This window comes from Orycteropus afer, unplaced genomic scaffold (assembly GCF_000298275.1).
Source record: "Orycteropus afer afer isolate SDZICR_OR568_19922 unplaced genomic scaffold, OryAfe1.0 scaffold00314, whole genome shotgun sequence".
Lineage (NCBI taxonomy): Eukaryota > Metazoa > Chordata > Mammalia > Tubulidentata > Orycteropodidae > Orycteropus > Orycteropus afer.
The window spans coordinates 3962382-3986566 of record NW_006921901.1 but is presented as its reverse complement, the minus strand read 5'-3'; the positions used below and the strand labels follow the sequence as shown (position 1 = coordinate 3986566).

Genomic DNA, 24185 nt, shown 5'->3' with positions numbered 1-24185 from the left:
AGGCATTTAAACTTCAAGTTTCTAATTGCTTTTTTCCCCCCTTCTCAATTTCCTGCATTGTTTGCTTTTATTAGTGCTAAGCTGCTAACCAAAAGGTTGGTGGTTCAAACCGTCACTCACTCCATGGGAGAAAAATGTAGCAGTCTGCTTTCATAAAGATTACAGCCTTGGAAACACTGTGGGGCAATTCCCCTCTGTACTGCTGTTATGTGCAGTTGAGGTGGACCCAACTCATAGCGACCCTTCCTTGGGTTTCTGAGGCAGTATCACTACGGAAGTAGATTGCCCAACCTTCCTTCTGAGGAGTGGCTGGTGGGTAGGGTCATTATAAGTTACAATCAACTCGATGGCTATGTATGGGTTAGGTTTTTGGTATATATATGATTTTTTATAATTATCTCACATCTTTAAATTTACAATATTCTTTTTACTATTTTCTCTTCACTGAGTTGTTCTCAATGTTCTACTTATTTGGAAGTATTTTGCTAGAAACAAAGGTCTTTAGGGAAAAACATTTGTCATATGCCACAAAAAGTGTAATAGCTTGCTCCACTGATTTATAAGCTAATTTCTAAACCTACTGATATGAACAAAATAGCAATGGTCTACAACTGAGTTTCTAAAACACACAAATTTGCGCACTTCAAGCCATCCTGAATGATCTTTTTATCTAGGAATTCTAGGGATGATAAAGTCATGTATATTTTAGTCTTAGAAACCTAAAAAAACTAGGCCCAAATTAAAGTTCTCATGCTAAAAAGAAAGTAGGTCTTGTGACTTTTTTTTTTTTTCAATCAAAAATTATTTATTTACTTGATTCTTACAAAGGTATTTGAGCCCTTTGATGAAGTAGGCACCATACTGCCCAGCGGGTAAAAACCTCTTTTACAAAGTGTATACTGTACTCTAAAGTGGTAAGTCATTCACAGACATGGGTGGGATACTCAAAATATAGTTCATAGTACAGGTCTGACCCATGGTTGCTGACAAACTGAAAAACACAATGCAAACATTGGTAGACTGATTTCAGTCATGGAATATTGACTGCAGTCATCAAATAACAATACTCTCAAAATTGGAGCTCTGGTGGCATAGTACTTAAGGCATTTGACAGCTAACCAGAAGGCTGGGTTCAAACCCACCAGCCACTCCTCAGAAGGAAGACTGGGCAATCTACTTCCATAGAGTTACTACCTCAGAAACCCAAGGAGGGGTCACTATGAGTTGGGACTGACTCAATGGCAGTGAGTAGTCTCAAAATAGTTTTTAGAACACATATAGTCTTCTCATTTATTTAATCCTTTCATGAACAGTGGACACACAGCATTCACCTATACTTTCTGCCTCTCAGGTTTATTGGGAAGCTACTATACTACTGATAGTACATGCTGCCAGCAGGCAGGGACCTATATAACTATTTGAAAAAGAAGAAATGGGCATGTGCCACAAATCACTATTTTTACAGGATACTGCATGAGGTATTGCATCCCGGAGGTGTGACTGTACATAACTTTTGTCTCTTGAACAGCAAGATGAATCTTGCAAGTATATTAGGCAATCTACTTCTATGAAGATTTACTGCCTTGGAAACCCAAAGAGGGTCACTATGAGTTGGAATCAACTTGATGGCAGTGAGTTTGGTTTAGTGCATTATTTGGAGGTTGTGTGTCTTGCAATAATTCCATGTTTGTGTGAATACTGCATTTTCAGGCACCATACATTGAATGCACCTGTCAAGAGATCTAGAGGGCGATGCAGAGCACAGAGGACATATACATCCCACATAATCCTACCACCAGAGTTCAGAGGGACACATGTCTTCCATATAATATGCAATAAAATCCATATTGTTGTTGTTGTTGTTATGTGCCGTCGAGTCAAACCCGACTCATAGCGACCCCTCGTTGGGTTTCCGAGGCAATATCACTACAGAAGTAGGATTGCCCAACCTTCCTTCCAAGGAGTGGCTGGGGGTTTGAACCGCCAGCCGTCTGGTTAGCAGGCAAGTGTCTTAGCCACTATGCTACCAGAGCTCCTACCAAAAATTCAGACACACTCAGTGACTCAGTATGCGTTCCACAAATGAAAAAACACCATATAAACAAAAATTAAAAAAAATATATATATAATTCATTCATGGAAGGGTTAATAATGTCTGAGGGAGCAGGGGATTAACGTTGAATTAGCTGATATAGCTCAAAACAGTTCACTTCTGAACTTCATCCAATATGTGTGCGAGTTTACATAAGCAATCCTCTGTCTCTATAGCTGGATAGGTGACCAGTGAAAAGTGCCATCTATTTCATAAGCCTCTAAGAGAAGAATCAAATTAAAGCAAAGGAATGTTTTGGCAACTAAGAAATAGACAGTGTGGAAGAACCTGAAAAGGTAGAGTAAGGACTTAATATCATTCATAAACAATGTGTGTGCCTGTGTATATACATGATGTGTATGGATCTGGAAGAAGAATTCACCTAGAAAGAGGACTGGTAAAGAGAGAGAGGAGAGAGGAGAGAGAGAAGAAAGAGAAAGAGAGAGAGGAGAGAGAGGGGGTAGAGTGGGAGGAGGGGGTGGAGAGAGGGAAAGGGAAAGAGAGAGAGAGAGAGAGAGAGGAATCTAAGGATCTTGATTATTGGCCAAAGAAACTTTTCCTCAACTGAAAAAGAAAGATTTCAAACAGTGAAAATGCTTAAAAGAGATATCGTGTTAAAAATTATGACTCTTATAATGAGGCCATGGATTAAAATACATCTCATTTAATAATTTCTCCTGGAGATTTAAGGAGGCAGTGAGTACCCCATTCTTGAAGGCTCTCTCAGATGAGTGTATCACACACAGGCACTGCAGCCCATGGCTTTAGTCACACCTGATCTCCCATTTCATCCTGTCCTTGGTTTTCAGAATCTATTCTGGTTCCCAGAGATAAGTACTTCACTTCAGTATCAACCAATGGAAAGCTGGCAAAGTATTTACTGGGTTTATATCACTCAGATCCTTTGCAGCTTTGCTAATCTAAAGGCAACACAAGTCAATGAGATAAGAAGAGTCTGTTTCAGTTGATCATGGTCCTAGAAATGGAAATATACCTATGTTATACAAAACAATGGAATATGGAAAACAATTATCTGCTACTTTATTTCCTGCACTATCATGTTTGGATGCCATTCTTGCTGTTTCCTGCACAGTAAACATCTGAAAGTACCAACTTAAAGCCCAGCCCTGTCAAACAACACTCAGTATGCAATGGGGAAACTTACCAGATCCTTAGCTTCTGCTAGAAGATCTTCAACGTCAGAGAAGCTGAAGCTGGCTACTGTGATGAACTGGCTGACAACAGACACAAACTTGTCTCCAGGCTGTGGGGGCTGAGATTTCTGATATTCCAGCTCCTTAAACACAGGAAATGGATAATGTCATTATAGGCTTCAAATACAGGCACACCTTGTCACATATTCCATATGGCTCAAGTCTATAAATCAGAATGGCAAAGACGTCAAAACTTGCTCTAACACATTTTCTAGCTCCCTTGGCCCTTCTTTTCGCCACGCCAGAGCCATGCCCATGTGCACACATATATTTCCAACCAGCAATTAGCCAGTCATTTGAGTACCTGACCAGTATGATCTTCAATATCAACTAGCTTAGAAAGTAAGTGGATTAGCACTGGGATAATATTAACAAATGAAGCAGTTAAGTAAATAATGGGCAGGGGAAGGGGCAAATTGAACTTAAAGGGTTTGTGGGTGAAAGTGAGAGACTTTGATAGCAGTATTCTGTGCTCAGAATCCTCGTGCCTTGACTTTTTCCTATCCTTTCTCTTGTCATGTCTATTTACCCCCTGAACCATGGTATCTGAGTCAGTGGAATTGCAACTGTAGTATTTGCCACCACAACCATCTACTTACTGCTTTTTTTCTTGTCCGTATCATCCCATTTTTGGGAACAGGCAAGGATATTAGCCTCTTGTTAGTTATCCATCGTCTCATTATTATAAGCAATGGTAATGATTCAAATCTACTTTCAGTAATTAATTTCAACCATACTTTCATATGTAATTCTCATAAGTCTCTAAGATAGGAATGATCGTATTCATTTTACAGACACAGAAACTGAGGTTTAAAGGGGTTAGATTCTTTGCTCAGAGTCAAGTAGCTGACAAGTGATAGAGTCAGAACTTAAATGCAAGCCTGTCTGACTCCAGGGTCTTAATAACAACTTAGCTGTATATCAAATGGCTGAAACTAGATCTCACTTATTTTCTTTTGTACCTGCAGAGCTAACAACAACCAGGAGTGTAGGGGCCACAGCCTAGGGGTTCTGACTCACTGTAGCACTAATTAGGTTCTTGGCAAGTTGCTCAGGGCCTCAGTTTCTTCGCTTGTAAAAAGAGGGCAGTATCCATTTCACCAGGAGAAACAAATGAAATAACAGAAGTGGAATCTCTTATAAATTAAGGAGCTTGCTCTCATAGGAAGAACTTCCATGATTCCAGTACTTTGGCCAGGAAATGGATGGGGGTGGGGTGAGGTGTGTGGAGATGTGAAATAAATTTTTAAATGTTCCATTGATGTATTATTTCATAAGAATTCCATCTTGGAGGACATGAACAGACACTTCACTAAAGAAGATATACAAACAGCCAACAAACACTTGAGGAAATGCTCATGATCTTTAGTCATTAGAGAGATGCAATTCAAAACAACAATGAGATATCATCTCACCCCAGCAATAATAGCAAAGTTCAACAAGACAGAAAATAACAAATGCTGGTGAGGGTGTGGAGAGATTGGGACTCTTATACACTGCTGGTGGGACTGTAAGATGGTACAGTCACTGTGGAAAATGGTATGGTGTTTCCTTAAAAAGTTGAAAATAGAAATACCATTTGATCCAGTAATTCCATTACTAAGACTATATCCTAAAGAGGTGAGAGCCAGGACATGAACAGATATATGCACGCCCATGTTCATCGCAGCACAATTCACTATATCAAAGAGATGGAAACAACCTAAATGCATGTCCATCAACAGATGAATGGATAACCAAACTATAGTACATTCACACGATGGAATATTATACAACATTAAAGAATAATGAAGAATACATGAATCATCTCACAATGTGGATGAATTTGGAGGATATTATGCTGAGTGAAATAAGTCAATCACAGAAGGACAAATATTATATGAGTCCATTATTGTAAAAAGTCAAGGAAAGGTTTATGCAGGGAAGGAAATTCACTTTGTTGGTTACCAGGGATGGGAAGGAAGCAGAAGAAAAATTTCAGACTAGATTGGGGGGGCGGTGTCACAAGTTGATTTGGGTGAGGGGAGGGGAGGGGCAATATGGAAAGAGTCTGTGACCAGCACAGTGACAACGGGGAAAAGGAGGACACAGAAATGTGTGCACAAAAGATATAGACAACATACAACACTGCAGTATCTATCACTAGCACCAAATACCAGGCTATGGATTAATGCATAGGCAGGTGAGAAGAGCAGGTGGGGGTAGGCAATGGGAATACGCCCTAGACCAAGGGTAGATCTGGCTGAAGATAATCTTACAAATGTACTTGTGCTACAAAATTAGCCACTTACATTACAGAAGCAACAGAAGACAGGGTGGGAGGAACTCTGCAGAGACAACCAAACATCTTGTGAGAGAGAATCACCAGGCCTGGGGACCATAGTCTTGGGGGACATCATGCTCAATTGGCACATAGTCCATAAAAATCTTGTTCTACATCCTACTTTGGTGAGTAGTGACTGGGGTCTTAAAAACTTTCGAGCAGCCATCAAAGAGGCTCTCCTCTCATCTGGAGAGAAGAGTGAAGAAAATCAAAGTCATTTGGAAACAATTAGCCCAAAGATATGATGGACCACAAGGACCTCAGCCTTCATGACCCTGAGACCAGAAGAATTAAATGGTGCTTGGCTACCAATGCTAACCACTTAGAAAGGGATCAAAATTGGAGATCCTGGATAGAGTGGGAAGAAAAATGTGGAACAAAATTCAAAAACACAAAAACGACCAGAATTATTGGTCGGATAGAGGCTGGTGGAACTCCCAAGACTATGGCCCCCTATGTCATCCTTTGGGCCTAGAAATGGGCTCACTTCCGTTGATTGGCTCTCAGCTTGACAGTAGAAAGACCTACAAGCAGAACACCTACCCCAGGGTGATGCATCCACCTACCCTAGGGAGATGCACCCCTTAGATCAATCAGCCATGAAACATCAGAGGGGCAGCACTCACACAGAGGGAAAGGTGGACAGAGAGGAATGCACAGATAAGAAGTGCACATAGAATGGGTAGTCATAGGGAGGAGAAGGGAGGAATTTTTTATGGTTGGAGACTGCAATTGGGGCTGTGAAATCAAATGCACATGAACTGTTGAGAGTAAGCAAATTTGCTTTATAAATTTGCACCCAAGTCACAATTTAAAAATAAAAAAGAATTCCACCTTTGATACCATCAAACAATACCTCAATTTGTGCAAAATATAATTAGAATATATGCATGTTTGGACAAACTATGCCTTGCCCCCCAGTATTTCCTTCCAATGCTACATCTTGATATTTAAGCTGCCAGAGGGGCTTCTGAAGCCCCTTTCCTATGTAGATTGTGTTGCAGTGTACATGACACAGGGGCTAGAGAGATTTCAGCAAAATAGCCTTTAATCAACCAGAGACACAGAACTTCCATGGGCCTCCTCTCAGGCCGTGCTTAGAACTAGCTGCTCAGATGCAAGAATCTGAGCATTCGTTAGCAGGCGTCAGGGATGCTTGTCTCAAGAAACCTTCCACCAGAAGGAAATGGTGAGAGCGCACAGGTCATAAAAGGAGCCTTGCTCTAAACTGCCCTTATGTAGGCTGGCCTCGGAAAGCCCTGGAGGATGTCCTATGTACTCATATCACTGTCTCTGGGCCCACTGGGCCTGGAAGAAAAAGAAGCTACTCCATTAGTTCATCTCCTTTCATTTCTTAAATAGCCAAAAAAGGAAATAAACCTCACATGTTCCTTAATTTGATAAACATAAACAGAAAATATCAGGTACTGTATAGATTTTGATATTTATTAGAGGTATGTGTTTAATAAATTAAACTGCTTTCTATAGGACAGTTCTGTGATTAAAAGAAAAAGAAGGGATTCCTTCTAGCACTATAGAGAAATATGTCAGGATACTGAAAGATACTTAAGGAAGGGTGTGGTAGTTAAGGTTATGTGTCAGCTTGGCTGGGCCTGGTTTTGAGCAGCTGGACAGCTAGAGATAGTTATTCCCCATCATAAGACTGTAATCAACTCCATGGTGGGATCTATTGTGGACAGCTGAGTAGCTGCCTTAGGGATGTGGTCTGTTTCCCGTGTATAGGAAGAGGCTTTGAGAAAGGTCTTGAGCTTTTGGCACATCTGGATCCTGCATTTGGCCAAGTCTTCATCTCAGCGGACTGCCATGTTGTGTGCCAATCTTGGGACTGTTAATGGACTTGAATTAGTAGCCTCTCATATTGCTTGATAATCTTGGGACTGTGCCATTTTACTTGTCGACCTTGGGATTTGTCAGCCTCAGCAGCCAGCAGCAGCCAGAGTGAAGAGATGTCTCTAGCTTCAGGGGGCTGGGAGCAAGAGGCAGAGCTTAAAGCCCAAGGTCGAGGGGCCTTCACCCAGCCCCTAGAGCTGGTACTTGAAATGTGGACTTCTAGCCTCCTCAACTGTAAGAGAGTAAATCCCTGTTTGTTAAAGTCATCCACACTTAGATATTTTCTGCTAGAGCAGCACTAGGTAATCAGTACAGAGGGAGACTTTTCCAAGTTGTTTGTAAACCAGTCTCTTCCTCGAGAGCCAGACCAGAGCTACCCCTCTGCCAGGCAGTTCCCATGCCCTGGCCCTCCTCCTCACTGGTAGCAGTGTCTGTGCAGCACCCACATGGCACTGTGAGCACACGTTGTTGTTGTTGTTATGTGCCGTCGAGTCGACCCCCGACTCATAGCGACCCCTCCTTGGGTTTCCGAGGCAGTATCACTACGGAAGTAGAATTGCCCAACCTTCCTTCCGAGGAGTAGCTGGTGGGTTTGAACCTCCAGCATTCTGGTTAGCAGTCAAGTGCTTTAGCCACTATGCTACCAGAGCTCCTGTGAGCACACATAGTCATGTTCAATTTCCCTGACTCCTCTCTGCCTCCAGTAGCATCTGCCTGACTGGCTTTCCTGAGGCCTGGCCTCGGTTGTCTCATATACCTGCCACAACCTCCCACCTACATATCCAAGCTTAGCCCATCCTTCTGGGTCACAGTTGATCTCTTCCAGAAGGAAAGCTTTCCCTAATACATGCTGATCATTCCCTAATCCTCTGGACTACACTTAATCCACCCCTCTTTCTCAAGGCACCCTGTAATCCCCATGCTTATCTGGATGTGGCCATGCTGAGGAAACATTCACTGGACTGGCTGCTTTCAGACATTGCAACACCTAGAGAGCAAGCATTCTGAACTGTCATGATCTCTTGCCTTGAGGACATCCAAGTGTCTGCTCAGTAAGTACTCCTCAGAGGACTGGCTTTTAGAGGCCAAGGAGAAGTCCTATCGCTTTACTAAGAGGGAACATCACATACTAACAGAAAGTAAGAACTGAAAGAATCCTTGAGGCTGATCTAGTCTGATTCAATCAGACTATCATAATGAGTATTGCCTCACAGGTAATAAACTGGTGGAACTCTAGGCAGTTTCCCAGCTCCTAGTCCACTGACTCATCCATGACATCCTGCTGTCTACAATCAAATTGCCAAGCTAAACACAGCCTGCCTTTGCTTCTTTGTTGTTCTTTTCTTCAGTGACTTTTTACTCCAGGCAAACCACATGCTAAGGCAACCAGGGACCCATCTGCTGAAAATCACTAGCACTAGAGAGAGTGAAAAGACTAAGAATTAAAATGAGAAACAAATACTCACTGTCTCTACTGCCTTCAAGCCACTTCTCAAGGTACTTATTTCTTTGTCCAGCTCAGTCATGCTGTTGTAAATAGCAACATTTTAGTATTCATCATGTAACTTACATGTCAGTATTTCATGGTTAGAATCCAGAGCTCCCTTAGTTTATCTAAGATTTAAAAACTTTTCTTTGATGTTCAGATCTCACAGACCAATGGTCATCAAGCCAGTTCTGACTCATGGCGATGCCATGTGCGTCAGATGAGAACTGTGCTCCACAGTGTTTTCAATAGCTAATTTTTCAGATGTAGATCACCAGGCCTTTCTTCTGAGGTGCCTTTGGGTGGACTTGAACCTCTAATCTTTCAGTTAGTAGCCAACACTTGAGTATGTTAACTGTTTGCACCACCCAGGGTCTCTCAGTTTCATAAAAAGACATTTTAAGTGCATGCAGCTTAGGCATGGAATTATTACTATTTTTGTTTTTCACAGACAGCGGGAATATTTTATACGTTAAAAATAGAAAAATGTCTCATGTGCAAAAAACATTTTATGTTTCAATCTCACAAACATCTTACTTAAGCAAATCACTATATGTGGATACATAAATGCAGAAATAAGTTTCCTGCTGTACTTGGCTTCCTCTGAACAAGTAAAAAAAAGAAAGTGGCTCATCCACAGTCACTTTCCCCTTGCCCTTCTTTATCATTAGTGTATTACCCTCCACCTAAGTCTGCTAATACGAAGGTTACAAGGTAATCGCTTAAATTTCAATCAGCAATGATTTTTCTTAAAGTTGACTGAGTAGTTTTTATTTTCATTGTCTTGTTTTATAGAACAAGTTTCTCGGCTTTTTCCCAAAGTGCCTTCTGTTCAATGGCTTTTAAACATTGTTGTTGTTGTTGTTGTTGTGTGCCGTCGAGTCAGCCCCGACTCATAGCGACCCCTCCTTGGGTTTCCGAGGCAGTATCACTACGGAAGTAGGATTGCCCAACCTTCCTTCCGAGGAGTGGCTGGTGGGTTTGAACCCCCCGCCCGTCTGGTTAGCAGGCAAGTGTCTTAGCCACTATGCTAGAGATAACTTAATCCTTGCAAATAATTCACAGCGTGTGAAACAAATTGACCAAGACTTTAATTTTTTAAAAAACTTCATGCCTGACATAGTACATTTCTACCAAACTCTACAGAGGGGAAAACTTAGCCTGCTCATCATGCTTTTCAAATTCACTGCAAAAGGATGCAGTTTAAATATATGTTTGGAAGAAAAAGGAGGTAAAGGGGGAGGGAAGAACAAGGCCGGGAAATCTGCCCAATCCCAGTCTTGAAACATGGTGTGAAATTTGTGGTAAAATGCTTGGAAACTTTCCATTTTATTTTTAGTTTCTCTATTTGCATAAGACTGCTTTCCATTAATTGGTTGCCTTGGTTTCTGGGAGTGTGTGCATATGTGAAAATTACCGGCAACACCCTTCCACCTAGGCTTCCCACTTCCTTAGCCACATATCCTTATTTGACTAAGAATGCTCCTACCTGTATTTTAACAGAAGCACCTTTGAACAGTACTAGTGAAACCACATTCCTGTCCTATATTCTTAATAAGCGCAGAAAATTAGGTTTTGTGAAAGTTAAAAATTGCGTGCAGTGCTATTCCAAAGGAGCTAGAACAAAAATATATTTAAAACCTTGTAACACATTGGAGTGATTTGGATACGATTCAAACTTTCCTTCATGTCATGCTCGGGGGCGGGGGGGGGGGACCAAACAGAAGGACCCTCTTTATGCAGTGCTAAGGATAGCCACGGTGAAAGTACGGTCCAAATGATTTAAAAACTAAAATAGTTCACTGTAAGTTCTTACTTTACTTTTGCTGCTTCAGGAATATCCCGCAATTCTTCATTTAGATTGAGAACCTTGGGGTACTTCTTTTCCACAATAGTTATGAGATAGTGCAAAAGGGTAATGTTCCTAGAAACAAAGAAGGAAAGCATCAACCAGAGCCTGCATATGATTATATGGGCAAGCTGTTGGACCCACAGGAACACCACAGTCTTGCATTGATTATTGCAAGTTCTTGAAAGGCAGGGATTCTCGAAAGAGGAGGAAAGGAGAGCCAGTGTGTGATTTGTATAAATATATATAAAAAAGAAGCACACATTTTCTATTAAAAAAAAAAAAAAAGGTAACCGTCTTTGATCCCTAATGAGCATCCTTCAAAATCTGGGTAAGGTGATAAGTGATGGAAGGGAAGCTGAATCACTCCTGATGGGGACAAGATGAAATCTACCGTTGACAGCAGAGCCACCAACGATGGGGTGTCCCTGCGAGTTCAGAACAAGCAGTATTGGGTGGGGTGGAGTACGGATAAAGAGATGTTTAATTCACTCAAGAGCATAGCTATTTTCATGCTTAAAAGCATAGAACAGCATCCCATTGATGATAATTTGATAATGCACATTGAAGTTTTCTTCTAACTTTAAAATTCCATGATAACCTTTTCTTCCTCCCATTAAAACCTCTGACTAATTTGTTTTGCTGTTTCAGCCAAGAATGGTCAGAAGGTTAGGATACCCCTTCTCTTATTTCAGGGCTGAACCTGGAAATGGGCCAGAATTAGTCAGTCATGTCTATAACATCCTTGCAGCCATGAGCCTACTTCCTACTTTTAGCAACATTTCAGCTCATAACTGCATAACCCTTAGTAGTTATAACAGTTGGCTGTGCCAGCTCCCACTGCTGTGGTGACAGGGCTGAACCTGGAATGACCTGTATTGAAAAGGCGGGCGTCTGATAACACTATCTGTTAGGCAGAGCTGTGCTAGTCTGGTCCTCTTGTGCCTGACTCTGTTGAACATTACAATCACCTGGATCCCACATGCCTGGGCCCACCCCTGGGATTCACTTAATTGGATGAGGTGGGGTCAGGCATGGGTATTTTTTGAAAAACTCCCTGGTGATTCTAATATACAGCCAGGATCAAGAACCACTAGTCTATTGAAGTAACTATAATAAGGAGGATACAAATGCATTTCTTTAAGAACATTTCCATAATTTAAAAGAGGTTGCTAATTCACAATGCCAAGTCACAGTACTCCCACCACCTTCAAATAAACTGAACCAGAGTTTTCAAATTGCTTTCTTTTCTGTAACAATGAAAATCCTTGTGGCTCATAGAGACAGTGCAATCCTATTCCTCTGAATCTCCCAGGGAGCTCACATTTGTTTTAAATTCCTTTTTTTCCTTGCTCTCAATAATTAAGAAACACAAAGCAAAACCCAGCAAAGTAAAACAGTAGTCAATAATGCCATTTATTTTGCAGATACTCAGCTACGTCATTCCATTTCATTGTTGCTGTTCATAGAATCTATGTGTCTGCCCATGTGCCTACTACCACCCGAGTCGCAGAGTGACGAGGTGAAATCCCAGTTATCATTACAAGAAAAGCCCAAAACCACTGCCTGCGAGTCAATTCTGATTCATAGCAACCCTATCGGACAGAGTAGAACTGCCCCATAGTGTGTCCAAGGCTGTAAATCTTTACAGAATCAGACTACCCCATCTTTCTCCCATGGAGCAGCTGATGGGTTCAAATAGCTGACCTTTTGGTTACCAGGTGAATGCTTTAATGAGTATGCCACCAAAGCTCCTTCCATTGCAAGAAAGAGCAGAGTTACTTTTCTTCATTTATTTTAGAGAAATGCTACATTATTTAGAGAAATTTCAATTAATGTAATTAACCACATATAACTTTCTTAGTGTACAAAGGCTTAAAACCAGATCAGATCTCCCATATTTGTTTGCTATCTAAACAACATTTCATTTGACTGAATACAAATATATGAAGAAAGAATAACAAAAAAACTCAACAGCCACACATTTGATTATTCCCTGGTGATTAACAGTAACTTAAGCCTTCAATATGGACTAAATATACCCTCTTCTTGAGGATTGTCTCACCTTTCATGCAGTTTGATTAGATGAAATTTAACGAACATTTAGTGAATGATTGATTATAGCAAACCATTGTGACTCTAATGCAATGATGTGTTTATAAGACACAGATGATAACTTTGAGGACCAAATATTCATGGGTAAAAAGAGAAACCGTTTCAATTTATTCTTTCAAGTGGGTATTATCCTAGATAAACTCTGTAGTAACCTCAACAAGCAGATCCAAAACCCAAACTCACTGCCATTGTGTCAATTCTGACTCATAGTGACCGTATAGGACAGAGTAGAACTGCCCCATAGGGTTTCCAAGCCTGTAAATCTTTTCAGAAGCAGAATGCTTCATCTTTCTCCCATGGAGCAGCTGGTGGGTTCAATCTTTTGGTTAGCAGCCTGATGATGCTTTAACCACAGTGCCATCAGGGCTCCTAGCAACAAGCAGACAGTCACATAGAAAGTTCCAGGCGTGAGTGAGTTGCCTTCTTCTGTAACGGTGTTGTTGATCTCATTGGTAGTAAGGATTTCCTTCCTCTCAAATCTGCACGCCCCATTGAAGAGAACATGCTTCCAAAACAGAGATGGTTGTTTTTACAGGCAAACAATACAACCTCCAAATGAAATCCGTATTTTGGTAGAGATTTAGACAGACCAATAGAATAGATGTAAAATACTTGTATGGCCAAATATATTGCTAATTGTGACCTTGTTGTTCGGGTTAGGTGCCATGGAGTTGGGTCCAACTCATAGCAAGTCTATGCATAAAGGAACGAAACACTGCCTGGTCCTGCGCCATCCTCACAATCCTTCCCGTGCCTGAGCCTATTGTTGCAGCCACTGTGTCAATCCATCTTGGTGAAGGTTTCCTCTTTTGTACTGACTCTTTACCTTACCAAGCATGATATCCTTCTCCAGGGACTGGTCCCTTCTGGTAATCTGTCCAAAGTACATGAGAGGAGGTCTCACCATCCCCATTTCTAAGGAGCTTTCTGGCTGTACTTCTTCTAACACGGATTTGTTTGTTCTTCTGGCAGTGCATGATATTTGCAGTATTCTTCATCAACACTATAATTTAAAGGCATCAACTCCTCTTTGGTCTTCCCTATGCATTCATTGTCCAGCTCTCACATGCATATAAGGCTACTGAAAATACTTGGGTCAAGGTGCACCCTAGCCTTCAAAGTGACATCTTTGCTCTTTAATGCTTTAAAGAGGTCTTTTGCAGCAGATTTGCCAAGTGTAATATATCATTTGATTTCTTGACTGCTGCTCCCATGGGCATTGATTGTGGATCCAAGTAAAGTGAAATCCTTTACAACTTCAATCTTCTCTCCATTTATTGTGATATTACTTATTGATCCAGTTGTGGGGATTTTCATTTTCTTTATCTTGAGGTATAATACATACTGCAGGCCGTAGTCTTTGATCTTCATCAATAAGTGCTTCAACTCTTCTTCACTTTCAGCAATCAAGGTCATGCTATCTGTTATATCACAGGTTGTTAATGAGAATCTACCTCTTCAAGATGTAAAAATAAGGTTTAACCCTGTAATTTAACACATTGCTTATTTCTTCTCAGATTCAGAGTTGTCATAACAATATGCTTCACTAATGCCATAGAAAATATAGGGTAAACAGCCTCACTAATTAGGAATAATTAGAGTGAACAGCCCATATTTCTAAGGAGAATCCTGGTACAGAGAAGCGTACCTTAAGAAACAATTGTGCAAGTTCCTTTGAAGTCAGTGAGAATCTCAGAGAAAGAAAGCTTTCAAAGAAACTAGAGTTAATGGGCCTAATGACTCTGTCTGTTAAATCACACCAAAAGCATTTTCACATCTCAGTGCCTACAATAAGAGTCTGTTCACTTTCTAGGAAGCATTTTAATGAGTCTTTGGAGCTGAATAGCAAAAGCCAAAATCCATTTATACATCATAACTTTTCCTATATATCTAAGGCCACTAAACCAAACCCACTGTCATCGAGTCAATTCCAACTCATAATGTCCATCATTGGGTTTCCAAGGCAGTAAATCTTTACTGAAATAGCTTGCCCCATCTTCCTTCCAAGAAGTGGCTGGTTGGTTTGAACCTCCAACCTTCTGGTCAGCAGTCAAATGCCTTAGGCACTATGTCACCAGAGCTCCTTACCATATACTACCTGCAAGGTATAATCCAACAAACTTCACATTCTAGTACATATCCACTGTCAGTTTTTTCCCCTGGTACACAGTTCTTGGCCTTGCTTTAAAACACTGTCTCTTAATGGCTGCAGTGTAAAGTATGTTCTCCCCCAGGTCCATGCACAAGTCCCCAAACCCTAAACTATAAACACTACAGGGTAGTGTTCTGGGTTGTCTTCATATCTAGGGCAAAAATAACCTTAACAATTAAAAAAACTACATGTCGTCTTAGAATCTAGAAACGAACCATTTCCTGTGTATATTCTTAGATACACATTTAATAATTTGTAAAAATTTGAATATCCACCCCAACCTCCATGACCTTGAGATTAGAAGAACTAGATGGTATCTGGCTACCAGCTACCACTGCTGACCACTCTGAAAGAGATCACAATAGGAAGTCCTAGATATAGTGAGAGAAAAATGTGGAACAAAACACAAAATCATAAAAAAAAATACCAGGCTTACTGGTCTGATAGACACTGATGAACCCCCAAAACTATGGCCTTTAGACACCATTCAAGCCTGAAACTGAATTCACCCCTGTGGTTCAACTTTCAGCCTATAAGGTGAACAAGAACAGAGTGGTAAGCCCTCATCAGAACAATCAACCATGAGAGTAAAAGGGCAGCACTGGCCCAGCAATAAAGCTGAGAAGGCAGGAAGAGCTAGGGAAGGAGGACAAAGGGAAAAGGTAAACAGAGGGAGGAAGTGGGAGGAGTGCTGTGACACCCTGGAGATGGCAGTGATGAAAGTCACAAAACAAATGTGTATGAATTATTGAGTGGAAATCAATTTGCTCTGTAAACTTTCATCCAAATCACAATTCAAAAAAAAAAAGCAAGCAAGGAAGCAAAGGTGACTAACTACGTAGCTCTAAGCCATAACGGATGTAGAACCCATAAACAGATACTGTCAATGTCCAACAGAATCTATGTGACCATTTTCCTGGTAACAGCTCACAAAAAGGATACTTTAAAGTTTAAAAACTGTCTACAGATCCCCTTACCTGGTAGTTGCTCAATAAAAGGCTATTAGTTGAATGCATCATGAGAAAACTATAAGAATGCAACCTACAAGGATAAGGATAAACTCATCCCAAATCCAAAGGTACTTTTTTCCCCCCGGCAAATTTCCAGGGGCAAGAGGAAAAAATGGATTGCTCTCTCTCTCCCTTAGTTTGCTAATACCACATTGACAAAATTCTTGTCGTAGGTTTGCTGTTCTTGGACTAGTTTAATGCAATGGACTCAGGGACATATTTTCTCTGCACTTTTAGAAAGGGAGTGCCGTTATGTACTAATGGGAATGAGAAGCCCTACTCTGGAACTCCCAGGATAGCCTGAACCAATCTTGGACTACTGCAATGATGTTTGTATGAGCCCATCACAAATTGTCTTTTCTCCTGTGGAGCCAGTGAGTGGATTCAAACTGCCAGCCTTTTGGTTAGCAGCCAAGTGCTTCACCATTAAAGGCTCTTTAATCACAACAGCCACAGAAAGCAAGCCCTGCCCCGTGTCCCCTCACAAGAACCACTTTAGACCATCAAGATTACTAGCCAGCTTCTCAAGATGCTGAAAGTAAAATAGAGCTCAGATATATAATTAATCTTACATGATCAAAATTTTCTTTAACATCAGGAAGTGAAAATGGTCACCCTAATTTTTTCAAAGGACATACTTACTTGTCAATACTGGATTTTGTGTCAGCAATCTTATTTAGGCTAGATATCTTGAATCCATATGCATTGCCTCTTTGGCCTTTATTCATATAATTCCCAAACGCCAAAACCACTTCTAGCAACTGCCTCAGGGCACTGCTCTTAAACACCTCTTCTGAGCCAGAACGAATTGCTTCAAAACAAAACATAAAAACACAATTACAACCGAAACTTTTCAGCAATACGCATCCTAAATCCACAACCTCAGAACAGGTATTGAAGGTGTAAGATTGGGTCATTAGACTACCAATGAATAGTTTTAAAACATCCTACACTAGAGCAAAGAACAAGGGGGCAGGTAGGGCCAGTTTAAGTTGTTAAAAGTTAACAATAAACGAAAACAAAACTCACTGCCATTGAGTTGATTCTGATTCATACAGACCCCACTGGGTTTCCAAGGCTATAAATCTTTACAGAAGTAGATTGCCCATCTCCCCTGGAGCAGCTGCTGGGTTTGAACCACTGACCTTGTAGTTAGCAGCCAAATGCCTTATCCACTATGCTACCAGGGCTCCCTACCTGACTACAAAATCCTACCCTTATTCAGTCTTTTTCTTGGCAGATTCATCAACCTAAAGTATTTAGTGTAATTCATACAATAATGATTGCATTTCTCACATTCTTTTGCGAACATTTACTCAGGCATCATTGACTTGAGTCAGATCAACAGGTTTACTGATCAAGTCCAATGACAGAAAAAATGGCCAAATTTGTTACAAGATACAGCTTGGAAGTGTCACATAGGGATCAGGACCCCAGGGAAGCCTAGGTTCCAGCCATGTGGCTGTGCTCTTTAGTTGTTTTGCCCACATTTCAAACATTTGAAAATTCAACAGCTTCAAAATCAAACCATAAAATGGCCTCGAATTTTCCTTCAGAAAAATCTAGTAAGACCTTGTAGCAATGAAGCTAATAACTGGTTTAATGCTGTTGTTGTGTGCCGTCGAGTCAGACCCAACTCATAGTGACCCCTCTTTGGGTTTCCAAGGCAGTATCACTACGGAAGTAGATTGCCCCATCTTCCTTCCAGGGAGTGGCTGCTGGTGGATTTGAACTGCCAGCCTTCTGGTTAGCAGTCAAGTGCCTTAAGCACTATGCTACCAGAGCTCCTGGTTTAATGCTAGTATGTTATTGTTGTTGTTATGTGCTGTCGAGTCGGCCACGACTCATAGCCAACCCCTCCTTGGGTTTCCAAGGCAGTATCACTATGGAAGTAGATTGCATAGGTCAAATTAATTCCTCACCAAAGACTAATGTGGTAAAAAGCCTAAAACTACAGAGGAGCCCAGAAGGTGTGTTACAGCACAGCCCAGGCCAGACCAGTAGGCCCAGTGCTGCCCTTAAGTACTTTTCCATCAGAATTTCAAAAGCTCTCCTGTGAAAAATCCCCAAAGGGATCATGTTTACTGTACACATTTGGATTGTACTTGCAAACTGGCATTTAAAACCAACATCATTTCCAAGCTAGGCAGCTTGCTTTACCTTCCACTTTAGGTTTAACTTCTGCCACACGTTCTGCAAACTTCTTTTTGAAGTACAGTGACTGCAACCTTTGCTGATAATGGTTGATTCTGTAAGAGTAAGCACAGATAACTATTGTTCATTTAATACACATATAGGGACAGAAGCAGAGGCCTCTTGAGGCACTCCCCACTCCCTCCCCCTCCCAAACACACACAGAGCTTCATCCCACAGGTGCACAGGTCCTCAGAGTACTCAGGCACCTTTGCCTGGCAAGCCATTTCCATATGACCCACAGGGGAGTTCAGGGTATTGCAGCAGAGCCATTCGCTCCCAACCAAATAAAGTGACCAATGAAAGAAAGGGAGAGCTGGCTGCTGTTAACTAAAGTCCACTTTCCTCTTCAAAGTCCCACTAGCTCTTTTGAACAAAGATGAAATCAAAGGAATGAAAATGCAAAGACGACTCACTGTGCTGCAAATAAAGGACAATTCCCTACACTTCTGCCTTGCTCCTTACTATGTCCTAGTTTAGCCTTTGGCAAAACTGTAAAGTCAAGCTTGTCTCCAACATCTAGAGTCTCCTCACTTGTGTCATCCCCAAATCCTCCTCTTTCTTCATAGTTATCTCCTTATTTGCTCTCCCAGGGGCTCCAGTAGGTCTAGGCACCAGCCCTTTCTCCAGAACTAAGACCACAATCAGACAGACCTCTTTTAGAGACCAGGTTCTCCTCTCCTCGGGTGACCTTGAGCAGGTACCTGAACTGCCTAAGTTTCATTTTTCTCATCCAGAGATGAGAAAACAGTCTACCTGGCAATGCAGCTAGAAGGATTAAATGGGACGATACATGCAAAGATCCAGACACTTAATAAAATAAGTGGCAACTACAGGAAGTGGCCATCTATTTGTGTATACATAGTATTGTTTGGTGCACATTTCAAAATTTTAAGACCATTATGGTAGTTAAGTTTGTGTGTTGACTTGGCTGGGCCTGGCTGAGTGGCTGGGAAGCTGGTGGTAGTTATTCCCCATGATGAGACTAGCAATCAGCTCCATGGTGGGATCTACCACAAGCAGCTGAGTAGTTGCTTTAGGGATGTGGTCTGCTTCCTGTATATAAGCAGTAGCTTTGGGCATGGTCTCAGGCTTATGGCACACTTGAACCCTGCATGTAGCTGTGTCACTGTTCAGCAGCCTGCCATGCTCTGCCAACCTTGGGACTTTCAATGGACTTGAATTAATGGCTTGCCACGTGGTTTGGTAACATCAGGACTGTGCCTTTTTACTTGCCAACCTTGGGCTTGTCAATCTCAGCAGCCAGCAGCTGTCTGAAATGAAGAAACACCTCTAGCTCTAGTAGATCTGGAGCAGGAGGCAGAGCTGAAGCTCAAGGTTGAGGGGCTTTCACCCAGCCCCCAGTGCCTGGCACTTTGAACTTGGATTTAAAGTCTCCAAACTGTAAAAGAATAAACTCTTGTTTGCTAAAGCCTTCCCATATATGGTATATTCTTGTCAGAGTGGCACGAGGTAACCAGAACAACCATCCTTTATCCTAGAGTAGTATAGACAAGTTGAGATGTAGCAATAATAATAATAATAATAATAAGTCTGGGCATGGAAGAAATGAAGTGAGAGACATGGTCACCTAAGCTTCATTTGTAGGCCTTTGGCACTCAGGAGAAGAGTTTTGCTCTGAGGTTGAATGAAAGTTTCAAACCATTGGTCTATCTCTAATGCAGAATCAATTTTCTAGGCCTAGGATGGCAAACAGACGCAACTCTCATGCCAAATCCCATTACTAAGCAGTGCTGCCTGTAGGGGTTTCTGGAGATGGGCTCAGGCTTCTGCCAAGGCTCCATGAGGAACAGTGCATGATGGATTAGGGATGTTTGCCAAGTGTTAGGATTTGACACCCTGTCAGCTGCTCTTCAGTGATGTGGGCTCTCAGGTTTGGCTTTTTTTTTTTTTTTTCTATTTTACAACTTTTAGATAGCGAGGCATTAGGAGATGTGAAACACCATCCCAAGAAATCAAAGTGGTGAGGAGACTAACACTGATGGGAACCAGAAAAAAAATTATGTATTTACTAGGCCAAATCACATGAGCCTAAGAGGTCCAGAGAGAGAGAGAGAGAGAGAATTGTGAAGAAATCCTGACTCTGGCTTATCCATGGTCAAAGACTCCAACAAAACAATCAACCTCTATGTAGCTCAGACTCGAGGAGATTTTAGGGTCTTGCTCTTGCTGGCTGCTGCCGAGTGAATTCCGACTCCCATCTACCCCACGTATGCAAACGGGAACTGCACCCTCTAGGGTTTTCAAGGCTTTCACAAGCAGATCTCCAGCCCTTCTTTCCAAGCTGCCTGTGGACGGGTTTGAACTGCAAACCTTTTAATTAATCATCAAATGCTTAGCCATTCACACCAGGTTGGGATTCCTTTTGGAATCTTAAGAGTCTTCAAGTGATGCCAGGTTAAGTGGCCCAAACCTCCTCCTGAATTGAAGGTTAACTTACTTAGACAGGTAAGTTGCATTTTTTAAAACATTTTCAAACTCACCGGCTCATCTCAAAAAGGAATCTATCAGCTTTGGCCATTCGATCCAGTTCATGTTTATGCTCCTCCAACAGGTCAATGTCACCTTTTTCAGGAACAAATTTCAAGAGCTAAAAAGTTCACACAAATATTAAAACTGAAGTTTATAACTTAAATCCCTGCAGTAACTTTTTCACTCTTCCAGTTTGTCACAAGTTATTGTTAAGATAGAACAGAAATGATCAAAGCTTTCCATTTTCATCTGAAAATAGCTAAATGGAGGTAAGATGCATTCCTGACACCTTTCTATTAGATACTGCCTCTCAAATCAGAATTATGGAAGTTCATTACCAGGACACACTTTGTATGGACACTTGGAGAGGCCTTAGAGATAATTTACTTCAGCCCTCTCACTCTAGATGATAAAACTGAGGTCCCCAGAGATTAAGCAGGTCACTCAGGATTACAAGCAAGTTCATGTAATAGAACCTAGCTAGGTCTTTGACTCCCAGCTCTGCTTTTCTTTATTATATCATGCTGGGATGAGTAATTCTATGTGTATTTTCCATTTGACTTGCTTATTTGTCCAGCTTATCTGTTTCCACCTCCTCCCTTTTTTTTTATTTGTTCCATATAGAGCTGGATGACAGGGATTTGAAGTTTTTTGATTTCATATTGTATTGTGCATGAAATATAGAAGAAATGCCAACAATATTTAAAGTTGAAAAAGCACTTCTGTATACGTATGATTTACTTTGAAGGTACAAATTTGTGCATGTGTATTTTGGATTAAAAAAAAAAAAAAAAAACACCAAAGCAAACAAACCACAGTGACTCCCTGACTTCAAGATCCTCCCTATAACATGATGTTAGCAATGGGGGGGGGGGGGGGGAGGAGAAGGGGTGGTCTATTTTGTATATTTGCAAATGTTTTTTGGATTTAACTGAGAGAACAAAGAAAATATAAGGCAGTTCATCTGGGCAGCAGAGAAAGAGAACAGAATTATAGAGGAAGAGGTAAAGTAAGAAGCTGGAAATATGTTCCAAGGAGAGTACATTGTGCCCCAGGGTCTGAACTGCATTGTACAACACTCAGGCAGGTGAAGAAATGGCTGTAACAGGTTGAGGAAGAAGAATAGGGAAGGGGGGAAGGTCAGGGAGTAGCAAGAAATGAGGCAGGAGAAAAGACAAGGGCCTTATAAGAAGTTTAGACTTTATTTGAGGTACAATGGGATATAACAAAAGAATTTGGTAGGGAAACGAGTTTGTATTTATAAAAGTTTACCACACTTACAAAATGGAGAAATAATTAGAACAGACCAGAAGTGTTAAGGTGCATGGGTAGGCAATTAGTGCAATAATCCGGGTGAGAAATAATAGTGACCTGGACTGTGTGCAGGCAGTGGACAGACTCTAGAGCCATTTCAAACCAGTTGCTGTCAAGTTGATTCCAACTCATGGCGACTCTGTGTACTCCAGAATAGAACTGTACTCTATAGGGTTTACAGTGTCTGAGTTTTCAGAAGTAAGCCATCAGCCCTTTCTTCTGAGGCTTCCCTGGGTGGACTTGAACTTTCAACTTTTTGGTTAGCAGCTGAGCATGCTGACTGTACCATGTGGCCTGACTTACTGATGCATGGTTGTGGTAGGTGAGGCTCAAGGAGTCAAGCATGGCTTCTGGCTTAGGCCATATAGTGGACAGGATGTAATAGGGAACTGAGGAAGAGATGGTTGGAGGTATGAAGATGGTATGGTGTGGGGAATAAGGGGGTTTTAGTGTCTGAAGTACTAGCAAGAGGACCAAGTAGTGATTTATGGCAAAGGAAGCTGGATAAATGTAAGACAATGAATTAGTGTTGGTTGTGACATGAAGGGTACTGAATCCATGGATGTAAAATAATCAGAGGAAAAAAGCAGGATCAGGAGCAAACCCAGCCTATAAGGAATGGGAACAAGGAGAAGAACCTTCAAAAGATGTAATGAAGGGGAAGCCAGAGAGGTCTACATGGTATAACAGGGCCAGGGAAGAAAGCATTTAATCACAGGAAATAGTCAACAGTGTCACCAAGAAATCAAGGAAAATAAAGACAGCCTGGTGTCTGCTGGCTTTGGCAACAAGGAGTGTCCTTAGTGAAAGCAGCTTTTGGGAGGTGAGGAAGACAGACTGTTGTGGGTTGAAGAAGAGTGAACAGAGGTGAGTATGGACAAGCTTTCAAGAACCTGGCTATGGCAGGAAAGAGAAAGGAAACAGCCAGACGGAGGCACTGTGTTTAAGGTGTGTGTGTACGTGTATGCACACATACACACATTTTAAGGGCTTAGACTTGAGCAAGTATCCAGCAAGAGAACGAGAGAGAGAGAGAGAGAGAGAGAGGCTGAAGATCCAGAGAGGGACAGTCGTTTGGCTGGGTCCCTGAGAAAGGGAAGGAGGGGGCCAGAGCAGAGGCAGGGGATGCCCCCTCTTTCCTAAAGGGATGACTTGTGGTTAGAAACAGAAATGGTTGCTAGGAATTTCATAGGTCTGTGGCAGGAAATTGTGGGTTCCAGCTGGACGGAATCTAGGCATTTATGTTCCTGTGCTCAAATGGTGACTGGGGTCAGGACATATATGTTTTTGCTCCTCCTTAATGAGGGGAGGGATGATAGTAGGGCAAGGAAAAAGGAATAAGAGAAAAGGGGAGAAAGGCTTTTTTCTTGAGTTAGTTCAGATTTTTACCTACTGGCCAAGAAAATCTATTCTGGTCCCAAGGATCCTTTCACAGGTCTGCAAACTTCCCCCAGGGCCCTCTCCTGTCTCTGCCCCAACTAGCTGTGCTGAGCCCCTGGGTAACAGAATAACACAATCACTAGCTCCCTACCATTTCTTGCAAGAGCACAGTTAAGAGGAACATGCAAAAACTCCATCCCCTCAAAGGGGAGGAGGAAAAGACTGCTTGGATAGTTTTAAGAGAGGAATGAAAACTTATGCACATGCTGGGGAGTAAGCAGAAAGGAATGTATTCAGAACAAGAGCAGTGTGTTCATCTCATCTGTTGTTGTTGTTAAGTGCCGTTGAGTCGTTTCCGACTCATAGCAACCCCATGCACAGCAGAACAAAACACTGCCCAATCCTGCGCCAGCCCCACAATCCCTGCTATACTTGAGCCCATCATTGCAGCCACCGTGTCAATCCATCTCATTGAAGGCCTCCCCCTCTTTCGTTGACCCTCCACCCTACCAAGCATGACATCCTTCTCCAGGGAATGGTCCCTTCTGACAACATGATCAAAATAGGTGCGACGAAGTCTGGCCATTCTTGCTTCCAAGGAGCATTCTGGCTGCACTTCCTCCAGGACAGATCTGTTAGTTCTTTTAGCAGTCCATGGTACTTTCAGCATTCTTCGCCAGCACCACAACTCAAAAGCATCAACTCTTCTTCGG

General features: G+C 41.7%; 1 protein-coding gene across 1 annotated transcript in view; it reads right to left on the bottom strand.

The window, feature by feature from the left end:
- DAAM1 (dishevelled associated activator of morphogenesis 1) overlaps positions 1-24185 on the bottom strand; it is a 136208-nt gene that overhangs the window by 3356 nt on the left and 108667 nt on the right. Inside the window, exons 18-23 of the mRNA XM_007951879.2 lie at positions 20790-20896; positions 18253-18341; positions 16735-16903; positions 10783-10890; positions 8947-9007; positions 3258-3389 (exon numbers count right to left, since the gene is read on the bottom strand). Coding sequence (XP_007950070.1) covers positions 3258-3389; positions 8947-9007; positions 10783-10890; positions 16735-16903; positions 18253-18341; positions 20790-20896 — 666 coding nt within the window. The remainder of the gene's footprint in view (positions 1-3257; positions 3390-8946; positions 9008-10782; positions 10891-16734; positions 16904-18252; positions 18342-20789; positions 20897-24185) is intronic.